This window comes from Tursiops truncatus, chromosome 5, assembly GCF_011762595.2.
Source record: "Tursiops truncatus isolate mTurTru1 chromosome 5, mTurTru1.mat.Y, whole genome shotgun sequence".
NCBI lineage: Eukaryota > Metazoa > Chordata > Mammalia > Artiodactyla > Delphinidae > Tursiops > Tursiops truncatus.
Window position 1 is genome coordinate 20,067,550 of NC_047038.1, and position 23,811 is coordinate 20,091,360.

The window sequence follows — 23,811 nt, forward strand, 5'->3', positions numbered from 1 at the left end:
AGACTAACAGTTTTTAGCTGTGTGAACTTGAGTTTCGTAATATTCTCTATCCCTCCCTTTTTCATTTATAAAATGAAAATAATAAAAGCACCTGCCTCATATGGTTGTTGTGAAAATAAAATAATGCAGGTAAAGTATAGTTCAAATGATATTATTAATGAATTTTTCCCTTTATTAAAAACTGTGTTCAGGGGGCTTCCCTGGTGGCGCAGTTGTTGGGAGTCAGCCAACAACTGATGCAGGGGACACGGGTTCATGCCCTGGTCCAGGAAGATCCCACATGCCACGGAGCGGCTGGGCGCGTGAGCCATGGCCGCTGAGCCTGCGCGTCCGGAGCCTGTGCTCCGCAACGGGAGAGGCCACAGCAGTGAGAGGCCCGCATACCACACAAACACACAAAAGACGTCCGAGGGCTTCCCTGGTGGCGCAGTGGTTGAGAGTCCGCCTGCTGATGCAGGGGACACAGGTTCGTGTCCCGGTCCGGGAAAATCCCACATGCCGTGGAGCGGCTGGACCCGTGAGCCATGGCCGCTGAGCCTGCGCGTCCGGAGCCTGTGCTCCGCAACGGGAGAGGCCACAACAGTGAGAGGCCCGCGTACCACAAAAAAAAAAAAAAAAAAATTGTGTTCAAATACACATAGCATAACATTTACTATCTTAACCATTGTGAGGTGTGCAGTTTAGTAGTGTTAAGTGCATCCACATTGTTGTGCAACCAATCTCCAGAACTCTTCACAGCTTGCAAAACTGAAATGCTGTATATCCCAACAGCTCTCCATCCCCTCCTACCCCTAACTCCTGGCAACCACCTTTCTACTTTCTGTCTCAATGAATTTGACTACTCTAGGTACCTCAGATAAATGAAACCATACAGTATTTGTCCTTTTGTGACTGGAATTTTACATTCCTACCAACAGTGCACAAGAGTTCCAATTTATTTGCATTCTCACCAACACTTGTTATCTTGTTTTTGTTTTTTAAATAGTAGACATCCTCATGGGTGTGAGCTGGCATCTCACTGTGATTTTCAGTTGCATTCCCCTAGTGATTAGTGATGTTGAGCATCTTTTCATGTACTTGTTGGCCACTTGTATGTCTTCTTTGTAGAAATGTTTATTCAAGTATTTTGCCTATTTTTTCATCAGGTCGCTTTTTTGTTGTTGTTGAGTTGTAGGAGTTTTTAATATATTCTGGATATTAACCACTTACCAGATATATGACTTGCAAATATTTTCTCCCATTCTATAGGCTGCTTTCACTCTGTTGATTATATCCTTTGATGCTCAGAAGTTTTAAATTTTAATGTAGCTCAGTTTATCTATTTTTACTTTTGTTGCCTGTGCTTTTCATGTCAAATCCAAGAAATTATTGCCAAATCCAATGTTCTGTAGCTTTTTCTCTATGTTTTCTTCTAAGAGTTGTTTAGTTTTAGCGCTGATGTTTCAGTCTTTGATTCATTTTGAGTTAATTTTTGTATCTAAGTAAGGTCCATTGTTTTTTGCATGTGATATCCAGTTTCCCCAATACCATTTGTTGAAAAGGCTGTCCTTTCCCCATTGAATGGTCTTGGCACCCATATTGAAAATTGTTTGACCATATATGTGAGGTTTTTCTTAATTTCCTTTTCAGACTGTTCATTGTTAGTGTATAAAAACATAACACAACTGGTTTTGTGGGTTGTGTTTGTATCCTGCAACTTTGCTAAATTGTTTATTTTTACAATTTTTTGTGGGATCATTAAGTGCAATTTTTAAAATATAAGTTATTGCTAATCCTCTTTTATGGTAATTAATATGGATATAAAATATCCAATATATAAAATTATATGATCTAGTACCCAAATTAGTGGAACCTAGCTCTTATTTGTTCAACTTCTTGCTCTCAAACAGAAAAAAAGCCTTTCTCTCTCTCTCTGGCTCTCTGTCTCTGTTTCTTCCATTTTCTTTTTTACCATGATCACAAACATTAGTTTATTCTCTTCTTAGAAGTTTTTGTGTCTGTTTTGTGTGTGTGTGTGTATATATATATATATATATATATGTGTGTATATATATATATATATATATATATATATATATATATATATATATATATACATATATATGTTCTACCTCACCTCACACTCAGAGTTGACAGCAAAAATCATCCCAAACTTTCTGTCACTCCCGTCATACCATCAACTCTTTCCACATTGGTCAGAGTTAAAAACAAAACACCAGTTCTACCAGATACTTCTTTTTTTTTTTTTAACATCTTTATTGGAGTATACTTGCTTTACAATGTTGTGTTAGTTTCTGCTGTATAACAAAGTGAATCAGCTATATGTATACATATATCCCCATATCCCCTCCCTCTTGCATCTCCCTCCCACCCTCCCTATCCCACCCCTCTAGGTGGTCACAAAGCACCGAGCTGATCTCCCTGTGCAATGTGGCTGCTTCCCACTAGCTATTTTACATTTGGTGGTGTATATATGTCAGTGCAACTCTCTCACTTCATCCCAGCTTCCCCTTGCCCCTCCCCGTGTCCTCAAGTCCATTCTCTACGTCAGCGTCTTTATTCCCGTCCTGCCCCTATGTATATATGGAATCTACTTCTTCCTTCTGAGTGACAAGATTCTCAGCAAAGTGAAGAAAACATTCACCATACACTATGTTTTTAGACTACTTATACTTTCAGTCAGTGTCTAGTTAATCCCCCATCTCGGACAATTTTGTAATCTTTTCTGGGAAAGACTTGATTATTACACCCTCTGACTGGCAAGATAAACTCTAGAACATTCCCATAAAGTACCTTTGCCTTTTCTTTTCTTTTTTTTAATTTTTATTTATTTATTTATTTTAACATCTTTATTGGAGTATAATTGCTTTTGCCTTTTCTTTTACATTTATCGAAATAATTTCTCCCATGTTTCTATCCTCAGGAGTAGAGAGTTCTTCATTGCTTCTCCTTCATTTGGTCAGCTTGTTTCTTTCAGAAAAGGAACCCTCTTTCACTACTGTCTTCTAGTCATTTTTTTTTTTTGGCCATACCATGGGGCATGTGGGATCTTAGTTCGCCAACCAGGGGTTGAACCCATGCCCCCTGCATTGGAAGTGTGGAGTCTTTACCACTGGACAGCCAGAGAAGTCCTCTTCTAGTCATTTTTATTGTCAACAAATATCAGAAGCCGATCCTACCTTCCTTGCCTTACCTTTTCCAGCTTCCCCTATCTCTAGCATAATCATTTCCACCTCAGTGCCTTTAGGGAGGCAGTTCCCTCAGTGTGAAATAGGTGGCCTTTCTTTCATCTCTCCCTTCCTTCTAGGCCTGGGTCACACTCTACTTTCTCTATGCAGCATTTGTAGATTTGCTTGCATTTTTTGGAACATGTCTTTTCTGTGTGTGGATGTGGCACATATCACCTTGCTCTGGGTTATGAATACTTGTGTCCATCCTGCCTCTCCAAGAAGATGAGAGGTTGGCAAACATTTTCTGCAAAGGGTCAGATAGTAAATATTTTCTGCTTTGAGGTCCAAACAGTCTCCGTGGCAAATATTCAACTCTGCCGTTGTAGTATGAAAGCAGCCATAGACAATATGTAAACCAATGAACATGGTTATGTTCTGAACAAATTTTTCTGTTTTTATAGTCACTGAAATTTGAATTTCATACAATGTCCATGTGTCATGAAATATGTTCTCTTTAAGATTATTTTCAGCCATTTGAAAATGTAAAAACCATTCTTTGTTCATGGGCAGGACAAAAACAATTAGTGGGCCATCTTTGGCCCAGGCTGTAGTTCGCAGACCCCCTAAACTAGAGTATGAACTGCCTAAAGTCCGAGCTGTGTTTTATGCCACTGTGTGCATGCCATGGTGCTTTGTCCATCAGAAGTTACCTCTTAAAGGCAGGGGATATGTCTGTTTCTTCATCACAATTATGAACATAGTGCATGGTTTGCTACTGCCATCCAAAAAAGGTATTGGATAGAGAGATAACTGTTCATTTAGTTTTTCAGTTTTCTAGCAGTAAGCAGAGATCTGAAGAACTGGATCACTTAGGGTTTTCAGGGTTTGGGTGAGGAGGTCAGGAGTGCCTTGTGAGATCAGACTTGGGCTGTCTTCATAGGAATATTTTCACTTGGGTGGGGATTGGCAGTAGATGGGTGAGATGGAGTGGGTTGGGAGGATGGGGGAGTAATGGTCGAAGAGGTGTGAATAAGTGGTGGAAATGAGTACTTGTACGGTATCAGTAGGGAGAATAACAAACACAGAATTTGAAACTTTGAAGATGAATTTCATCTTTTTTCATATTTAGCTCTAGTCCAACCCTAACATGAATCATGTATTATTTCAATTAACATTCTCCTACTCTAGCTCCACAGGGTTTTGAATATATCTCAGGGAGCCACTGAGAGCTAATCTTTGCTTCTCACACCTCCCTGATTTCTAATACTCTTTATCTGTTTGAAGACTGCTGAGTAGACCTAGGGCTGAGGCATCCAGGTCAGTACCACCGCTATCCACAGTAACATGGGTCCACATAGCGCAGGCGATTGAATATGGTGACACCAGACTCACTCCAGCTTCTAACAGATCCTGAGATTTCTTCTCTGGATTGGTGTGCAGCTGTACTACTAGGCTTCTTTGGTCCCAGTACCAAGGCCCAGGGAGAGGTGGGGCAGGTCTTCAATTTCTGTGACTTCTGCACTATTTGAGGGCTATCCTCTGTGACCCAAATCTACAACCCACAGTCCAGAGAATCAGGATCACAGATGTGGGCTATCAATTCTACAAGGAGGTTTCAGTGGGCTGCAACCATTAGGACATCTTCCTTTCTTAGGCTTCCATCAATAGTTACAATGTTGAACTTCATTTATCATTGCTTTTTTGGAATGCCAGATTCTTTAAAATATAATAGCACAACACTGTTGCATTGTTTTTAAAAATTACCATAAAAAAATTCCTAGATGTTTGCAGTAACATGTGGGTAGATGCCAACATTAGATTTAGATAACTACTTCATTTCCAATACCAGATGTAGGTTAGCAGGTGTATTTCTGAATATTTATATTCTGAGTTTTTTATGTTTCTCAGCTTTTTATTATCATGAAAGTTAGTGATAGAGAACAATGGCTACAGGGTTCATGTCAAATTAAGGAAAGAGTTGGGGCAAAATTAGAAAAATGTAGGTATCTTAGTCTACTTGGGCTGCCATAACAAAATACCATAAGCAGTGTGACTTACATACAGCAGTCATAGAAAATGGGTACGTAAAGAGATACAGTCAAAACCACTACAGTTAAATCTAAATGAGATGCTAAAAGATGTTTATATAACCCACAGGCAGGAAAAACAAATTAGAGAAGCTAAGAACAAACAGAAAACAAACAAATAAACAAATAGAATGGTTGACTTGAATCCTAACATAGCAACAATTGCATTTAATATAAATGGTCTAAATATACAAATTAAAAGAGATTGGAGAGTGGATTTTTTTTAATTGACCCAAAGATTTATTTCTATAACAACCTCAACTTAAATGTAATGATATAGATAGGTTTAAAGTACAAGGACAGACAAAGAAATATCATACAAACATTAATCAAAAGAAAGCAGGAGTGGTTATATTATTATAGCATAAAATCAACTTCAGAGCAAAGAAAACTACCTGGTACAGAAAGGGACATTGTATAATGATAAGGGAGTTAATGCATCAAGAAGACATATCAGTCCTAAATGTGCATTCATTAAGAAATAGAGCTACAATATATGTAGGACAAACACTAATAAAGCTGAAATGATAAATAGACAAATCCACAATTATAGTTGGAGTTCCTCTCTCAACAAGTAATAGAATAAGTAGAGAAAAAATCAGCAAGGAAATAGAACTCAACCACACCATCAACCAACAGGACCTAATCCCCTAAGACTGGTGGTAAGACAATGATATCCATTCTCATTACTGCCATTTATCATACTACTGGAAGCTCTAGTCATTGCAATAAGGCAAGAAAAGGATATATAATGCATACAGGTCACAAAGGAAGAAATAAAACTTCCTGTCTTCTCAAGTGACATGATTGTCTACATAGAAAATCCCAAGAAATCAACAACAAAAAAAACTGCCCAAAACTAATAACTGAATTCAGCAACATTGTAAGTTTCAAGATCAACATACAAAATAATCACATTTCAATGTACTAGCAATGAATATGTGGAACTGAAAATTAGAAATACTATACCATGCACAAATGCTTGAAAAAAAAACTTAAGTGCAAATCTAATAAAATATATACAGGACCTATATGCTGAAAGCTGCAAAACGCTGATGAAAGAAATCAAAGAAGATCTAACTATACAGTGAGACCTACTCGATTCACAGATTGGAAAACTCAACATAGGAAAGGTCTCAATTCCTATCAAAATCCCAGCAAGGCATTTTGTAGAGATACACAAATATATTCTAAAATTTATTTGAATGGGCGCTGGCCCTAGAATATCTAAAATAATTTGTACAAAATTATTTTATTTTACAAAAAGTATTAAGTGGCAGAAATCACTCTACCTGGTTTCAAGACTTACATAGCTGCAGTATTCAAGCCTGTGAGGTATTGGAGGACAAAGAAACACTTAGGTCAATGGTACAAAATAGAGAGCTCAAAATGTCAAATGTAAAGCCATAGAACTTTTAGAAAAAGACATGGGAGAAAAATCTGGGGACACAACATTTGGTGAAGAGTTCTTAGACTGGACATCAAAAGTGTAACCTATAAAAAAAATCAAAAGTATAACCTATAAAAAAATTAATAGAACTTCATCAAAATTAAAAACTTTGATCTGTGAGAGACTCTGTTAAGAGGATAAATAACAAGGTACAGACAGAAGAAAAATATTTACACACCACTTATTTGACAAAGGGCTGGCATCTAGCATATAAAAAGTACCCTCAAAACTCAACAGCAGTTAGGCCAAACAGTTGAATTAGAAAGTGGGTAAACTATATTTTTAAAAATTTCACTGAAGGGCTTCCCTGGTGGCGCAGTGGTTGAGAGCCCGCCTGCCGATGCAGGGGACATGGGTTTGTGCCCCGGTCCGGGAAGATCCCACATGCCGCTGAGCAGCTGGGCCCGTGAGCCATGGTCGCTGAGCCTGTGCATCCGGAGCCTGTGCTCCACAACGGGAGAGGCCACAGCAGTGAGAGGCCCGCATACCGCAAAAAAAAAAAAAAAATTCACTGAAGATATTGGGATGGCAAATAAACACATGGGAAGATATTCATCATCTGCTATTAGGGAAATGCAAATTAAGACTCAATAAGATATCACTGCACTGCACACTTATTAAAACAGCTAAAATAAAAGTAATGAAACTACCAAATGCTGGCAAGGATGTGGAGAAACTGAATCTCCAATGTATTGCTGATGGCAACGTAAAATGGAACAACCACTCTGAAGAGTAGTTTGGCAATTTCTTAAAAACCTAAACATACAGACCATAGACTCAACAACCAAACTTCTTGGCATTTCCCAAAGAAATGAAAACATGTCCACACAAAAATCTGTACCTGGTTCTTCATAGCAGCTTTATTTGTAATAGCCCCAAACTGGAAACAACCAAAACATCTTACTATGGGTGACTGGTTAAACCGTGATACATCCTCAGCAATAAAAAGGAACTACGGATATACCTAACAACTTGGATGAATCTGCAGAGCATGATGCTGACTAGAAAAAGAATTAGTATCGAATGTAAATTGATACAGCCACTATGGAGAGAAGTATGGAGGTTCCTTAAAAAACTAAAAGTAGAACTACCATATGACCCCGCAATCCCACTGCTGGGCATATACCCTGAGAAAACCATAATTCAAAAAGATACGTGTACCACAGTGTTCGTTGCAGCACGATTTACAATAGCTAGGACATGGAAGCAACCTAAGTGTCCATCATCAGATGAATGGATAAAGAAGATGTGGCACATATATAAATGGAATATTACTCAGCCATAAAAGGAAACGAAATTCAGTTATTTGTAGTGATGTGGGTGGACCTAGAGTCTGTCCTACAGAGTGAAGTAAGTCAGAAAGAGAAAAACAAATACCGTATGCTAACACATATATATGGAATCTAAAAAAAAAAGTTCTGATGAACTTAGGGGCAGGACAGGAATAAAGACGGAGACATAGAGAATGGATTTGAGGACACGGGGAGGGGGAAGGGTAAGCTGGGACAAAGTGAGAGAGTAGCATGGACATATATACACTACCAAATGTGAAATAGACAGCTAGTGGGAAGCAGCAGCATAGCACAGGGAGATCAGCTCGGTGCTTTGTGACCACCTAGAGGGGTGGGATAGGGAGGGTGGGAGGGAGACGCAAGAGGGAGGGGATATGGGGATATATGTATACATATAGCTGATTCACTTTGTTATAAAGCAGAAACTAACACAACATTGTAAAGCAATTACACTCCAATAAAGATGTTTTAAAAAAAGGTTATATACTGTAAGATTCTGTTTATACAACCTCTCAAAATATAGAGATGGAGAATAGATGAGTTATCAGCAGGGGTTAGAGGTGGGAGGACAGGCTGGGTGTGACAGTAAAGGGGTAGCTGCACTGAGGCCTCTGTGGTGATAGAAGAGTTTTCTATCTTGATTTTGGTGGCGGTTACAGGAATCTACACTTGGTATAAAATGACACAGACCTACACACACACATATCACACACATAGCAAATTCCTGGTTTTGTATCGTACCATAGTTAAATAAGATGTAATCAACTGGAGAAACCAGACGAAGGGTGCACTGGACCTCTCTGTACTATCTGTGTAATTTCCTAGGCGCTGTAATTAATTTTTAATACAGAAAAATAATTAAAAATAAATCTTCTTTTGCCTTGGCTAGCTGTGGCCCACATTATTTCTTAAGAGGAGAAACCGTGAGACTGTGGAAAACCCCAATACTCAATTTTACACATAAGCGTGATCTGAGGCACGAGAAAGGGGCTCGGTGGCAGAAACTGGGGAGCCCGGGAGGAGTTTCCCTTGCGCAGAGGGTTCGGAGGCGGGGTCCCCGCTGCTGAAGCCGGGAGTGAGGGGCGCGCAGCCGAGCTCCAGACCCACCCTCCGTCGCCCCCGGAGCCGGTGCGGTGTCTTCACCGCGTGGCCAGAGGCTGGCGAGTGAGAAGCACGGGCACTGTCGCTCCGGCATTCCGGACGGCCACAGCGCCGGGCCTCAGAGAGGGGCGGAAGACTTTGAACTACGAACATTTTTGGTCAACGGGATCGTCTCCCTCGCTTTGGCTTCCTGCCTGTTGATTGTGAGTTAAAACCCTGCACTGCTTTCCTTCTCCAGAACCTCCCGAGGTGCTGACGGGAGCCCTCTCGTGCGCCCGAGTCCAGAGCAGAGGCTGTCCCGGCCTGCAGGGGAGGGAGGCGGCCGCCGCGCGGGTCCCCCGGTAGCCCGCGCCCTGCCGCGCGGGAGTCCGAGCCCCGGGAGGTGGATGGCACGCGGGGCGCGCGCAGCATGCAGTCGCTCAACATCACCCCGGAGCAGTTCTCCCGGCTGCTGCGGGACCACAACCCGACACGGGCGCAGTTCATCGCGCTGTACGGGCTGCGGCCGCTGGTCTACACCCCGCAGCTACCTGGGCGCGCCAAGCTGGCCTTCGTGCTCACCGGCGTGCTCATCTTCGTCCTGGCGCTCTTTGGCAACGCGCTGGTGGTCTACGTGGTGACCCTCAGCGAGGCCATGCGCACCGTCACCAACATCTTCACCTGCTCCTTGGCGCTCAGCGACCTGCTCATCTCCTTCTGCATCCCGGTCACTATGCTCGAGAACATCTTCAACAACTGGCTGGGGGGTGAGTCCGCGCGCTTTCCTTCTCCCCTAATCCCCAGCCTTCCAGGGGACCCCCTCCACAACACACACTCTACTCTTCTGACTTTCTTCCATTTTTCTCTTTACCAAATGAATCCAGTACCCTTTCTTAGAACTTCCTCACCTGCCCTCACTTGGAGATAAGTTTTTGCTCCTTTTGATTCCGTTCCAGCATTTTTCTCCGTGTCACTTAGAGACACAAGTTAGGGAAATGCTTAGGAGAGTCTCACCGCAGTGGGGTGGGAAGTGGCACCAGTTAATTCAGCTCCCTTTTCCACAATTACCAAGACTTTTTCCTATTTTTAAAATAAAAGTAAGATAAAATAATTCAAATAATAAAAACCTCAACATCCCCTCACTCCTCTAACCTCCAGCTTCACTCCCCAGTTGCCCATGGGGCTTCCAGACAGGTATTTGTACTGCAAGTATATATATGGACTTAAAACTTTAAAACAAATATAATGCATTTGCAGAAAAAAAAATCTAGTCCTTCTTTTTAAAAAATACATGAACAGAGTCACACTTGGAGAAGGAACACAGAAAATATATGTCCTCTTGACTGATAAAGGAAGAGAGATTAATTTCTCTTCCTTAGAATGGGAGCAGAAATGGCAGAGAATCATTTGGAGCCTTTGTTGGGAGCAGTGTGTGGGAAAAAAATAAGACACTGCACTTCTCTAAATGATGCAGTCTTTCCAAAGAGACATGACTAGAGAGCGTGTTTTGTAACCCATAAATAGCAGTGGGTTGTATTCTCACCAGTGCTTATGGAGTGCCTTGGGGACGAGGAAACATTGATTGTACCTGTGTTTTCATGGGTGGATGTACTCTTGTGACCATCTCAAAATTCATAGAAAGTGATTGGAAATATAGGGAGAATGTGAGAGAAATGAATCATTGTGCTTTCAAACTCTGCTATTTCCACCCCTTCCTTAGCTAATTCCTTTTATTCTCATGGCGGGTGTTTCTTTCATCCTACCATTACCAACTTGAGATCCTCAAATTAAGTCCCTGGCATTGCTTTTTTTCATTAATTTGCGCCGGGTTTATTGTTAGTGGATAGGTTGCTAAAATCTTTGATTCCCATCCCATCTATGATATATATATTTCCCCCAATACACTAAACATTAGAGTACATAGTATTAGCTTGAAAGTGACACATAATGCAGTCATAAATTGACTTATGGATTATTGACTTTTTTATGCACTCTGATGAAATCATTATACTTGGGCATTTTAAAGTTGCCCAGTGCAACTAACGCCACAGAACTAATGGAAAAACTTTTGACCAGTACATATGGCTTATTTTTTGAGAAAAAGGCACAGGAGCGTTCCCTTTAATTAAAGCAACTCTGTACATGTCCCCATTTTTTTCTCTTCTTGGAAAGCAACTCTGTACATGTCCCCATTTTTTTCTCTTCTCAACTCTGTACATGTCCCCATTTTTTTCTCTTCTTGGACTCTGTACATGTCCCCATTTTTTTCTCTTCTTGGAAAAAGGTATATAGCAAAAAAAAAAAAAATTGTTTAAAAAAGGAAGAACTGGGGGAAAAAAGCACCCACATTTTTCTATTATTGTCAGAAACTCTTGACTTACAGATGTTACTGACAGATGGGAAGCTGACTATATGAGAATGGGATGTGATTATCTTCCACTGAAAACCTGAAGGAAATCTAACAGAAAAACAATTGTTAAGTGAGAGGCATAAGCGCCAAAATAATATACTGAGCTATTTGGTTTCGGCATGACTTTTATACATCTTTTCAACATGCTTCAGTTCTAGGTAGCGGCAATGCAGAATGTTGTCGGCAATGAAGTCCTTGATGTAAAGAGGTAAATAAGAAAGGGCTGCTTCACTGGTAACTAGAAGATATCTTATTCTGGGACAAATAGTACTTGTTCCTTTTAATTTGAAATTCTGTGGAGGGAGGAGAGGCTGCTGCTTGGCTAAAACAGTTCCTCCAGCACAAGTCATTAGGTCAAGTGGTCACAGGACCTGCTTGTGGCCCGGTTACCTTGGTAACAGAAATATTTGAGTTAGGAAATAATGCTTCCTAGGAGCAAAACAGAATGTCTTCAATAAATTGTGTACTTTTCTTTCTATTTAGAGTCTAGGCCGTGGGCCCACAGCATGAGCATCACCTGGAACCTTGTTAGAAATGCAGTCTCAGTCCCCATTCCAGACCTATTGAATCAGAATCTGCATTTTAACAAAATTCCCTATGTGGTCCAAATTCACAAGGAAGGTTGAGATTCATTGGTCTCTAATACACCATTGCTGTGTTCCACTTTGGGGACAGGTTATTTTGACCAATGGTAATAGGCCACCACTGAGCACTTTTCGTTAGCAAATAGACAGGCTAAATATTTCTCTCTGATTGTCTGTTATACCATAGAGGCCGTTACTACAATAACTAGGACTTTTCCCATTAGAGCTTATTTTTCCAAGTCATAATTATACCAAGGAGGGTGTGGAATTTAATACACAATCAACTTTACTTGTCTGCCTGATTTGTTGATGACCAAAATCCAGCTGAACCAAATTAAATGGGTAAAAATTTCCTCAAAGTAAATAAGCTATTATGAAGCTGTTTACTCCGGTTTCCAGAAATTACAATTTTCCTTAATAAATCTCTAGGTTATTGGGTGTTTTTTCTCCCTTCTGTAGCCTATACCTGCATTTTCAGAGTGAAATCTATGGGATGTTATTGACAAAGTACATTCTTTGCATAGACTTTGATATAATATTTTTCATTTGTTTATTTATTCATTCCTTTACTGATTCAACTATTTATTGAATGACTAATATATGCTAGTCGTTATGCTGAACTCAAATACAAGGGTGAATAGTACACAATGTATGTCGTGTAAAGATTTTGAGGAAAGACAGCAGTTTTCCTGGAGAATGTGAGTAGTTCTGTAGGCCTGGAGTTTAGCATTCAAAGGGGAAGTGGTGAGAGATGAAGCTGGAGAGAAAAGAAGAGAAATCATGAAGAGCCTTCTAGTGCTATGTTAAGGAGTTTGAATTTTATTCTGAAGCAGATGCATCACTAATCTGAAGCAACGAATTTCAAACTAGGAGTTGCAACCTATTAATTAGTCATGAGTCATTGGGTGAGTCAGGATTAGCAATTTTTAAAAAAATGATATATATTAGAATAGAGAATTTCAGAGAGCATTTACATAGTAAAAGTTTGGTTGTGTGTGTATATATATGTATCTCCACATGCAATAAGAAATATCTTTAAATTACGTGTGTGTGTGTGTGTGTGTGTGTGTGTGTGTGTGTGTGTGTGTAATGTAAAGGTATTTCCTATTGTGGATCATGGTTAAAACCACTAGTATAAAGGGAGTCAAGTTAGAGCAAGTATGGTTGACCATAAGCAAATTAAACCCATCAGAATTCATCAGCCATGGTTATGTTCCATTGCTACCCTGTGGCAGTACTTTGTTACAGCCAACTCTCTGAATTCGATTACTAAAGTGGTGGAATTGATGATGCAATTTTAAGGAACACAGATAATTAAAAAATTGATTTACCTGTGGCTGGTTGCTAATAAAGCAGAAGTTTTTATTCATCTTGGAATGTGTGGGTGTGGATGAGACTGTGACAAAGGCAGACTGTTTAGACGAGATTATACAAAAAGATGCAAGTCATGGCGAGTGGAAGAACAGCTATACACATGATTTTTGCCTAGGGCCACCTAGCCCTCTGACTATTTTTATTACTGCAGTAAAATCAGAGCTGTTCTTGAAAAATATATGCTGTAGTCTCTCAGAATAATATATTTTAATCCTCGAACTGTGTTAAGTGTAGAGATTACAAAATTGTAGGAGACCCACTACTCAAATAAATTTTAGAAAAATGTTATCCCGACAAGATTTGCAAAGTGGTGTTCAGAAAAACAGGGTGGGAAGGAAGCAGGGAAATGTGAAAGATAAAGAGATGAGATGTAGAAAAGAAGGAAAACAGTGATAATCAGCTGTCTTCCAAGTCATAATATAGAGACAGGTAGAGAATAGAATTATACTAATTTGGCAAGTAGAAACGTAAGTTAAAAGAAATAGGATTGATGCTTCCAAACCATTGAATACCCTAAATACTTACTTATTTTGTAAGGCCTCTTCTCCACCCTAATTATGGAAAACCTGTGGTTTGGGGACTGTTTTTCACAGTGGCTGAGAGCATAGACTCTGGAGCCATCATTTTATGGGATATAGGAACAACCTTGGGTAAGTTGCTTTATTTCTCATCTCTTTCTACAGATGGAGGTCATAACAATACATATTTTATGGTGTTGCTGCCAAGCAGATTTTATGAATTTATGAAGTTAATGCTGATTGTAACACAGTAAATGGTAAAAAGTGTTCTAGATTGGAAGTTAGTCTTTTAACTTTGAACATTATCATCATTGTGGCTCAGTCAGGACAAAGGACACTTCTGGCAGGTATAAGGCATAAACAGGGACAAAAGAAAAGAGAGAACAGAGGAGAGCAGAGATAGACTTTCATGATGTTGCAGAACCACAGAAGTCAATGAGAGCAGCTCAGGGGAAGAGATGAAAGATAAGCATATTTGGGGCTTCCCTGGTGGCGCAGTGGTTGAGAGTCCGCCTGCCGATGCAGGGGACACGGGTTCATGCCCCGGTCCGGGAAGATCCCACATGCCGCGGAGCGGCTGGGCCCGTGAGCCATGGCCGCTGAGCCTGCGCGTCCGGAGCCTGTGCTCCGCAACGGGAGAGGCCACAACAGTGAGAGGCCTGCGTACCGCAAAAAAAAAAAAAAAAAGATAAGCATATTTATTAGTCAGAGTTCTCCCGGGAAAAAGAACCAATAGTATGTGTGTATATGTATGATGTGCTGTGAAGAATTGGCTTACACAATTATGGAGGCTGAGAAGTCCCACAATCTGTTGTCTGCAAACTGGAGACCCCAGAAAGCAGGTGGCAGTGGTCGTTCAAAAGCCTGAGAGTCAAAGAACCAACGTTGTAGATTCCAGTCTGAGTCTGAAGGCCTGAAAACTAGGGGCCTCAAGGACTGAAGAAGATCAGTTTCTCAGCTCAAAGCAGTCAGGCAGAGAACAAATTCCCACCTTCCTCCACCCTTTTGTTCTATTTGGGCTCTCAACAGATTAGGTGATGCCCACCCACACTGGGAAGGGCCATCTGCTTTACTCAGTTCACGCATTCAAATACTAATCTCCTCTGGAAACACCCTTACAGACACAACCAGAAGTAATGTTTAACCAGACATCTGGGCACCCCATTATCAATACAAGTTGACACATAAAATTAGCTATCACAGAGTATTGAGTAGTGTTCCCTGTGCTATACAGTAGGTCCATGTGGGGTGATGGGATGTTAACTACATTTATTGTGGTAATCATTTTGTAATATATACTTGTATCAAGTCATATTTTATACCTTAAACTAATACAAGGTTGTATGTCAATTATATCTCAATACAACTGGAAAAAAGAAGAAAAAAATTAACTATCATAAGAAGTCATATCTAAAACACAAACTTTCTTTTACAACTAGTCTGTTCAGGAATAGTGTTTTAGATACACAGAGAGAAAGAACAGAGAAGAAGAAAACAAAACCAAAAAATAAAAGAAGTCATAAAACATATATAGATTGGCATTCTTTTTAGCTATCATTTTTTTGAACATAATTAGGTATCCAATGGTGTGCTAGAGCTAATTTGTACCAACTCATGATAACCAACTGTGTATACATCTATTCCAGGCTCCACACTTATTGATATCCTTTTGGTAGTTTGGGATTGGCCATGGTGACCATATTTATACCAGGGAAATTAGCAAATAATTAATGATCAGAAACTTTTTTTTTAACCTGGGGAGCTGGTTGTTAACATTTATTAGCACACCACTGCTTGTATCCCTTGTAATGTACAAGATAATCAATCATCAATATTCTAGGTATTACTCACCACCATTGCTTTAATGTATATTGTCATTTTCTCAACCAACTTTAATCCAGCATTTTACTTTTGTTTTTTTAAACTTTATCCTTGTATGCATTCAAACAGAATTTCTTGGAATACTGCTTTGTAATTATACATTTATTTGTGGGATATTGTTTAACTCCTGCTCTCCTTCCGTGAAGAACAGCTGGGAGTGTTTATGTTTTGTCTCGGTCTGTAGTCAGAGCCTTCAGTAGTATATGATCCATAGGTGAGCGAATGAACAAACGAATGAATGAGAAGACAGACTATAGCATGAAAAATTAGTGTGATAGACTAAGATATCCTCCTAAGCCCTCCCCAAGCCCCCACAGTTGGAAGCAATGTTAGAAAGTAGACCCTGAAGAGAAGGCTCACTCTCAAATCCATTCTCTCACCCAGTGGTTCTCAAACGTTGCTGCATATTAAAATTACCTGGGTACTTTTTAAAACCCTAAGGCCCCACTCACTCCCCACAATTCAGAATCTCTCAGAGTGAGATCTAGGAATCAATTTCTTTTAAAGATCCTCAACTTATTACAACATGTAGCCAGGTTTGAGAACCGGTGCTTTCTAGGGCTTGGAATTCCCAGTGTACACATTTCTGTTGTTGGGAAGGGTGTCTGAATATCCACCTAGGAGTAACTGCTGAGAATTGTAACTGATGGTTACTGCTTCCATCTTCAGATATGACTGGCCTAAAGTTTTAGTTATAGCTTGAAACAAGCAAACAAAAATTCCCATTTCACCTTCTCCACCTTGTAAAAACTGTTTGTAAATTTCTCTCTCTTTCACCTTCCATCCTACAACTCTCTCTCATTCTTGCTTTTGTGCTCTCTTTTGGGATCTCAGGTTCATAGTGTTGAGTTAATAATATGATATTATTATCATTCTGGACAATAACCTTCTCTTGTTTTATTATGTTTATATTCTTTTTTTCCCTTAAATCCCCATTCCCTGCTATAATTCATCTCCCCCTGAAAAGGTGGCTACAATAATGTGTTTGATATGTACCTTTAAATTTGTTTGTATTCTTCTTACATATGTTGCATAAATATGCATTGTTACTTTGCTCAGTGCTGTTTCCAACATCTTTCCATGTTGCTGTGTTTATCTAATGCTTTTATTTTTAACAGATAATTTATGTATTTAGAGTCCACCTTTGTATGTGATACAAGATAGGCAGATTGGTTTATTTTTCTCCATGTAGAGAGCTAGTCTTTTTTACACTTCCTATAAACAACTTATAATTTCTCCCTTGATTTGTGGTGCCATTTTAATTATAAATCCATTTCCCATCTTCTTTTCTGTCTATTTTGAAACATTGCTTAGTTGTCTAAGTCCACACCAGTGCTATAGTGTTTATTGCAAAGGCTTTTTAGCATATCTAAATATTGCATTGGGAAAGTCCCCCATTTCTTTGACCTTCTCTTTCAGAGTTGATTTAGTTATGTATGGACCTTTAGTTTTCCATAAGCATTTAAAAATAAGTTTGTCCCCCTGGAATTTTGATTGATATTGTATTCAATTTATCTGCTGTTTTGGAGATAATTGACATTTTAATGATAAGTCACTGTGCAATATTGTCATGTTAATCCTATGTGATAAGACAGAACAGTGGTCCCTCAAAGATGTCCATAACCTAATCCTTACAACCTCTGACTATGTTGCTTTACATGGCAAAAGAGATTTTGCTGATGTGACTAAGTTAAGGATCTAGAGATGGGGAGACCATCCTGTATTATCTAGCTGGACCCTATTAATCGCAAGGGTACTTACAAAGGGAGTCAGGAGTGTCAGGAGCAGAGATGGAGATGTGGCAACCGTGCCAGAAGTCAGAGTGACGCAGGGCCTTGAGCTAAGGAAGGCAGGCAGTCTCTGGAAACTGGAAAAGGCCAGGAAACAGATTCTTCTCTAGAGCCTTCAGAAGGAATGCAGCTCTGCAGGCCCATTTTAAACACCTGACTTCCAGAACTATAAGATGTAAATGTGTGTTCTTTTGAACCACTAAGATTGTAGTAATTTGTTAGAGCAGCAGTAGAGAACTAATACAATCACCTCTTACACATAGAATGACTCTGTTTAATTAGGTCTTGTTGGATGTTATTCCTTCCAGACAGAAACCTGGTGTGTTAACGTATTGGGTGGGCATGTTCTTCAGGGGAGGTTAGGATACTTCTTAGCTCTAGGAGTTGGATTTCATTAATGTAGGTCAATATTTTAAATTTCATTCTCCTTGGCGATGAGTTTTAAAATGGGCATGCAGCCCATTTTGGCCATAGAGTCTGAGGTTTTCCTCACTTTCATAAAGGGACTGAGAAAAGTGTATATTTTCCTTTCGAATCCTAAGAACAAAAGCATGCTGAGGAGGATGAAGTAATCCAAAGGAGAGAATGCCAATCCATGCTGAAATCATTCAGCTGTAGAATTTACTGCCCCATTATTGCTCTACCTCTGGAATCACTTTTATATGAAATAGAACATTTCCCTTATTGTTTCAGCCAGTTGAGCTGAATTTTCTTTTATTTGCAGTCCAAAACATCTAACTAATATATAGAACAAACAAATACAAAGAAAATAAAAATTATGTATTCCAAATCCAGAGGTAATTATGATGAGAATTTTAGTGTGTTACTAAAATTAGTAACATTTAGTAGTTAGTTTTCTCCTGAATATATTTTTAGCAAAATAGAAACCCTTTAGTGTTTGAGTGCATGTGTGTGTACATGTATATATCACTTGTTTACTGCTTGTTTCCGTTAGTTTTCATTTTAAAACGTCCATTGAAAGATGATTTAATAATTTACATTACATTGACATATATTTTATTTAGCCATCCCGCTATTTTTGGCATTAGTTTACACTAATTTGAGGTTATTTTATGTTTGGTGAGCAACTGAGTACATAAATTACATGAATATTTAAAAATTTTTATTAAGCATTTCTGGGGAAGAACACTTTATAATGCATTTTGTTGCCTGATAACTTTCACATTCGAGAATTTTTTCCTAATGGCTAACCTGACCTTCTCCATTTCTTTCCTTGTATACAAAAAAAAAAAAAAGAAAAGAAAGAAAAATCCCTCCTATATTATTTGACAGTGAGTTATTTTAAGATTTTTAGCACAATGAAACCACCTTGTTTCTGCTTTATTACCCTAATGTTTAACCTGGGCTTATTTTACTCTATTATTTGAAAGTCTAATTATTGCCATTAGTGGAAAGTAAAAAAACAATTCAGTTACTTTTCTAAAATGGTATTTGTAGCTATTAGAGTAATGAAAATAGGAAGAGAAATACCAGAAGAGACATAATTTTACTTTGGTGAACTTGTTTTCTGACACAAATATGCACCCAGAAGGTTCTTCTTGTAAAGTAGTTGAAGGAAGCACTCTGAGCAGAACTACAGTTAGTATCAGCTTGGCTCCACAAAGAAAAACCTCAGGGTCTCGCAATTTGTATGGCCCCTTGTGGAGGGCCACTCATCCTAAATCAAAATCTTTCTGAGGACAGCTCCAGCCTATGTACACAGAGAAACCAGAAGTCTTTCACGTTGCCCCATTCTTAAATATGTAAAGGCAATCAAGGATTGTTAGGCAGTTGAAGAAAGTTTGCAGAATAAAAGGGAATACAAACAAACAGATAAATGAAACTAGCATAAATGGGTGATTTATAGATTTCTTTAGAAAAAATTCTAAGTGGTATTTTCATATCTATGGACATATTCTGAAGAATGTCTCCTCATTTGATATTTTCATAGTGGAATTCCTATTGGCTTTTAGTCTCAAACTTCTACAATAAATGTATCATTCAATACAACACTTTTTAAGATGATTTTACATAAGAAAAATGTATGTCCCAAAACTTAAGAAAACATTTTAAACCAAATGATTTATCTATAAATAAAAATTATCCAGCTATATTCCAAATACATTTGGTAGAACATCAAAATCACAAATAGATATTTTGAAAAGCACGCCTAGTGTTCACAATGGGATGTGTGTACTGAATGTTGCTGACACTAAGAGAAGCATCACATCATTTTACACATTCTTTGTGACTGAACCATTCTTTGCAATTGTTATTCTTGAAAAGAAGAGTAGCTTTGCAAAGAGGTCAATGAAAAAGATGTTGAAGAATTATTTAAATGCCTGATGAGAAATTAGCAAGTACTAAAGTTGTTCAGGATATCAGTCTGAAAAAGTTAATCACAGTGATAACCAGAAGGTATTCAATTAAACCACTAGACATTGCTTGCTGAAAATTATTTGTGGGCTCTGCTGATACAATGATAATCATTATCTTTGAACTTGGTGGAGATATTACTGCCAGATATCTCTTATATCACCATGCAAATACTTCTATAAACATACTACAGGAGAGTTAGTAAAGCTTTATTCTGTAGTGTTTCATCCTAAAGAGTCAACTACATCCCTTGAAGATTCATTCAGGAGTCCCTACCTGAGCACAAAAGTGATTAAAAAAAAAACAAAACTGAAAGCTTCTGAGTTTTATAGTTTGCCTGAAATTGCACCTTTGCAACCCAACTTATTCATGATATCACTTTCCACAGCCAGTGACAATGATTACATTCAGCCCTCCTCGCCTTTCAACTTTCTTCAAGTTTCCAGTCTGTTCCTTTCTTCATGGGTATCAGGTCATCCAAGGTAATTGTCCTGTTTTTGTTGCAAATTATATTTGAAATTTTCTAACATATTTATTAATTTCTGTGTGCTGGTTTGCTATGCCTTGTTGGAAAAAAATATTCATGATGCACCATGAAAATGCTGCATACAGAGCAACATGCACACAAACCATTTGATAAAAACCATTCTAATTGTTCTGGAAATTGGGAGCAATATTTTAAACATTTCACATACTAAATGATGACTTAACTATATTTTAGTTACACTTCAGGAATTCTGTTGGGAGTTTGATTTGGCATTTTAAATAACGGGGAATAGGCTACTAGTGCACATTTTCACACAGAATGTCTCATTTTCATGAATGAGTTACTAATGGTAAGTGGGAGATGTCTTCATTTAAGAAGATATTGACTTCATAAATCAAGAGTAAGCATCTCTGAAAAGGAATATTTGAGAATAAGAAAAAGTTCTTAAAAGTGAAAATATGATTGCTGAACTTATATATAAATTATAACAGCTAGAAGATAAAGAGAAGAAGATCTCTGTAATGTGGACCAAAAAAGACAAAGAGAATTTATAAAGCAAAAAATATGTATAAACAAAAGATAGAAACATGAGGGATACAGCCAGGAATTCCAAAATCTGATTAATAAGAGTTCCACCAAAAAAATGCACAAAACACAGAGATAAAACACAGAGATAAGAGAGTCAGAGGTCTCCAAATTCAAAAGGCACACAAAGAGCAAAAGAATAAAAAATGGCCTAGGCTTCAACTCATATCCCCATAACATTTCAGAAGTACAATTACAAAGAGATCAATAAAAGCTTCCAAATAGTAAACCAGGATACTCATAAGACAGCAAAAATCAGTCGGACGGTATAGATGTGTTAGCACCAAAAGTGGATGCTAGAGGTCAACAAGGCAAGATCTTCAAGATTCCAAAGGAAGATAATGTTGAATTTAAAGTCAAATTATAGCCACTTTCAGATAAGCAAGAACTTAAGGAGCTTACTTTAAACTCATTAATTTGAAGAACTTACTTGAAAAAGATTCATGCAAAACAAGGGTGAAATACAAGAAATAAGAAGCCATGAAATAAAAGGAACAGTGGAGAAGGAATCCATTCTAAATGAATTTCAAGAACATGGCTATAGAACAATCTTTAAATAAATAAATAAACACAGTCATCAAACTTAGAAGTCAGTAGTCTTCCAGAAGAAAGTCTTAAAAGAACAAATACTAGAATTGATTCCAAGTTGTGTATATGTTATGTGAAAAGTTGAGATGTAATAGTAAAAATAATGATGATGATGATGATTACGGCAGCAATAAATGTAGCTAACACTCATGAATGCACTTTCACATAGTGCCAGGCTCTGTCCTAAACACATGGCATTTATGATTTCATTTAATCCTCCAAGAGTCTTATGAGACAAGTATTGTTTCATCATCTACATTTTATAGATAAGAAAACCCAAGACACAGTGAAGTAAGGTAATTGTCTCTAGGTCACACTATTAACTAGTGGTTAACCCAAGATCCAAACCCAGGCAGTCTAATTCCAGAGCTTATACTCTAAACTGCTATACTGTGTTGAAGAAGGTACCTGTTTCTTCTTCAAACTGGAACAAAAGAAATGCAAATTAAAACTCCAGGAAAAATTAAATAAATGAAAATACTCTACAAAAGGTCATGGCCCGGATACAAAGCACATTAAAATATGGCACACTTTAGAGCAATGAGTAAATTCACAAGGATCATTACTATAAATTCAGAGAAAGAGAAATGTATTTGGAACATGTATATTGGTTTTGTAGTTATAATGTTTAAGTAGTCATAATAATGAAAATGCTGCTTATAGTTTTAATCTTTTATAATTAAAATGTAGGCCAAGTACAGAAGACTTAACATGGCAATGGAACAGAATGCAAAGCTATCAGTCTTGATAAAGTAAATATAAAGGTATAGCTGAAAGAAGTTGGAAGGAAGAAGAGAGGAAGAAAAGGAGGAAGGAGGTGACATGAGGAGGTGAGGTATCATCATCTTACAAAGTGAGGGACAAGATAAACTGTTGGAAGCTGATAGACCAAGGAAAAGGGTGTTAAGTATATTACTTTATGAGTCAAAGATAGAGGAAACCACGTGCAAGAATTTAGTAACACACTTCTCTAAAGCTTTTCAATTGAAGAAATTGTTATAACTATAAGAAAACTAAAAGATGTGGGGAGAAGCAGAGGTGGGAGGTAATAAAAATGAACTAAAAGCCTATCTATCCGAGAAGAAAGTCAATATAGACCATCTAAAATCAGGATATCAAGAATATAAAGCAACCTGTTTAGCAATGTGACGGTACCTGGCAGAAGAACTAAACACAAATAGATGTCGGGGAGTAGGACAGCAGGTGAGAGGGGGTGGGCAGAGACCCATTCTTTTTTTATCGTAGCCCTTCCGATTCTGAATGATTTGCTCATAATTCTTTGATTAAAAAGACATTTTTAAAAGGAAGAGACAAATTAAATTTGTAACTGAAAAGCTGCCCCCCCCAAAACATCTCCTAGCCAGATGGTTTCACTGGAGAGTGCTGCCAAACACTTAAAGAAGAATTAACACTACTTTTACACAAACTCTTCCAGAAAATAGAAGAGAAGGGAACACTTCCTAAACCACTTCATGAGGCCATTTTTACTCTGACAAAGTAGACAAAGACAGTACAATAAAAAGAAAACTGCAAACCAATGTCTCTCAACTGCAAACTTAGACATAAAAATTCTCAGTGTATTAGCAGACAGAATCCAACAATGTATAAAAAGGATTACACACATGATCAAGTGGGATTTATCCTAGGTATGTAAGTCTGGCTCCATATTCAGATATCAATGTAAAGGCTTCCCTGGTGGCGCAGTGGTTGAGAGTCCGCCTGCCGATGCAGGGGACACGGGTTCGTGCCCCAGTCCCGGAAGATCCCACATGCCGTGGAGCGGCTGGGCCCGTGAGCCATGGTCGCTGAGCCTGCGCGTCTGGAGCCTGTGCTCCGCAACGGGAGAGGCCCCAACAGTGAGAGGCTCGCGTACTGCAAAAAAAAAAAAAAAAAAAAAAAAAATCAATGTAATCCACCAGAGCAACAAGCTAAAGAAGAAAACTCATATCATAGCAATTGACACACAAATAACATGTGACAAAATCCAACATCCATTCATGATAAAAGTTCTCAGCAAGTTAGTAATAGAGAGAAACTTTCTCAGCTTTATAAAGAGCATGTACAAAAACCTACAGCTAACATCATATTTAATGGTGAAAGACAGTGCTTTTTTTCTCAAATTGGGAACAGAGCATGGAT

At 38.4% G+C, this 23,811-nt stretch overlaps 1 protein-coding gene across 1 annotated transcript in view; it reads left to right on the forward strand.

Annotated features, from left to right (window-relative positions):
* The first annotated feature begins 8,375 nt into the window (after positions 1 to 8,375).
* QRFPR (pyroglutamylated RFamide peptide receptor) overlaps positions 8,376 to 23,811 on the forward strand; it is an 81,373-nt gene continuing 65,937 nt past the window's right edge. Inside the window, exons 1-2 of the mRNA XM_019927878.2 lie at positions 8,376 to 9,846; positions 20,401 to 20,494. Coding sequence (XP_019783437.1) covers positions 9,510 to 9,846; positions 20,401 to 20,494 — 431 coding nt within the window. The 5' untranslated portion in view covers positions 8,376 to 9,509. The remainder of the gene's footprint in view (positions 9,847 to 20,400; positions 20,495 to 23,811) is intronic.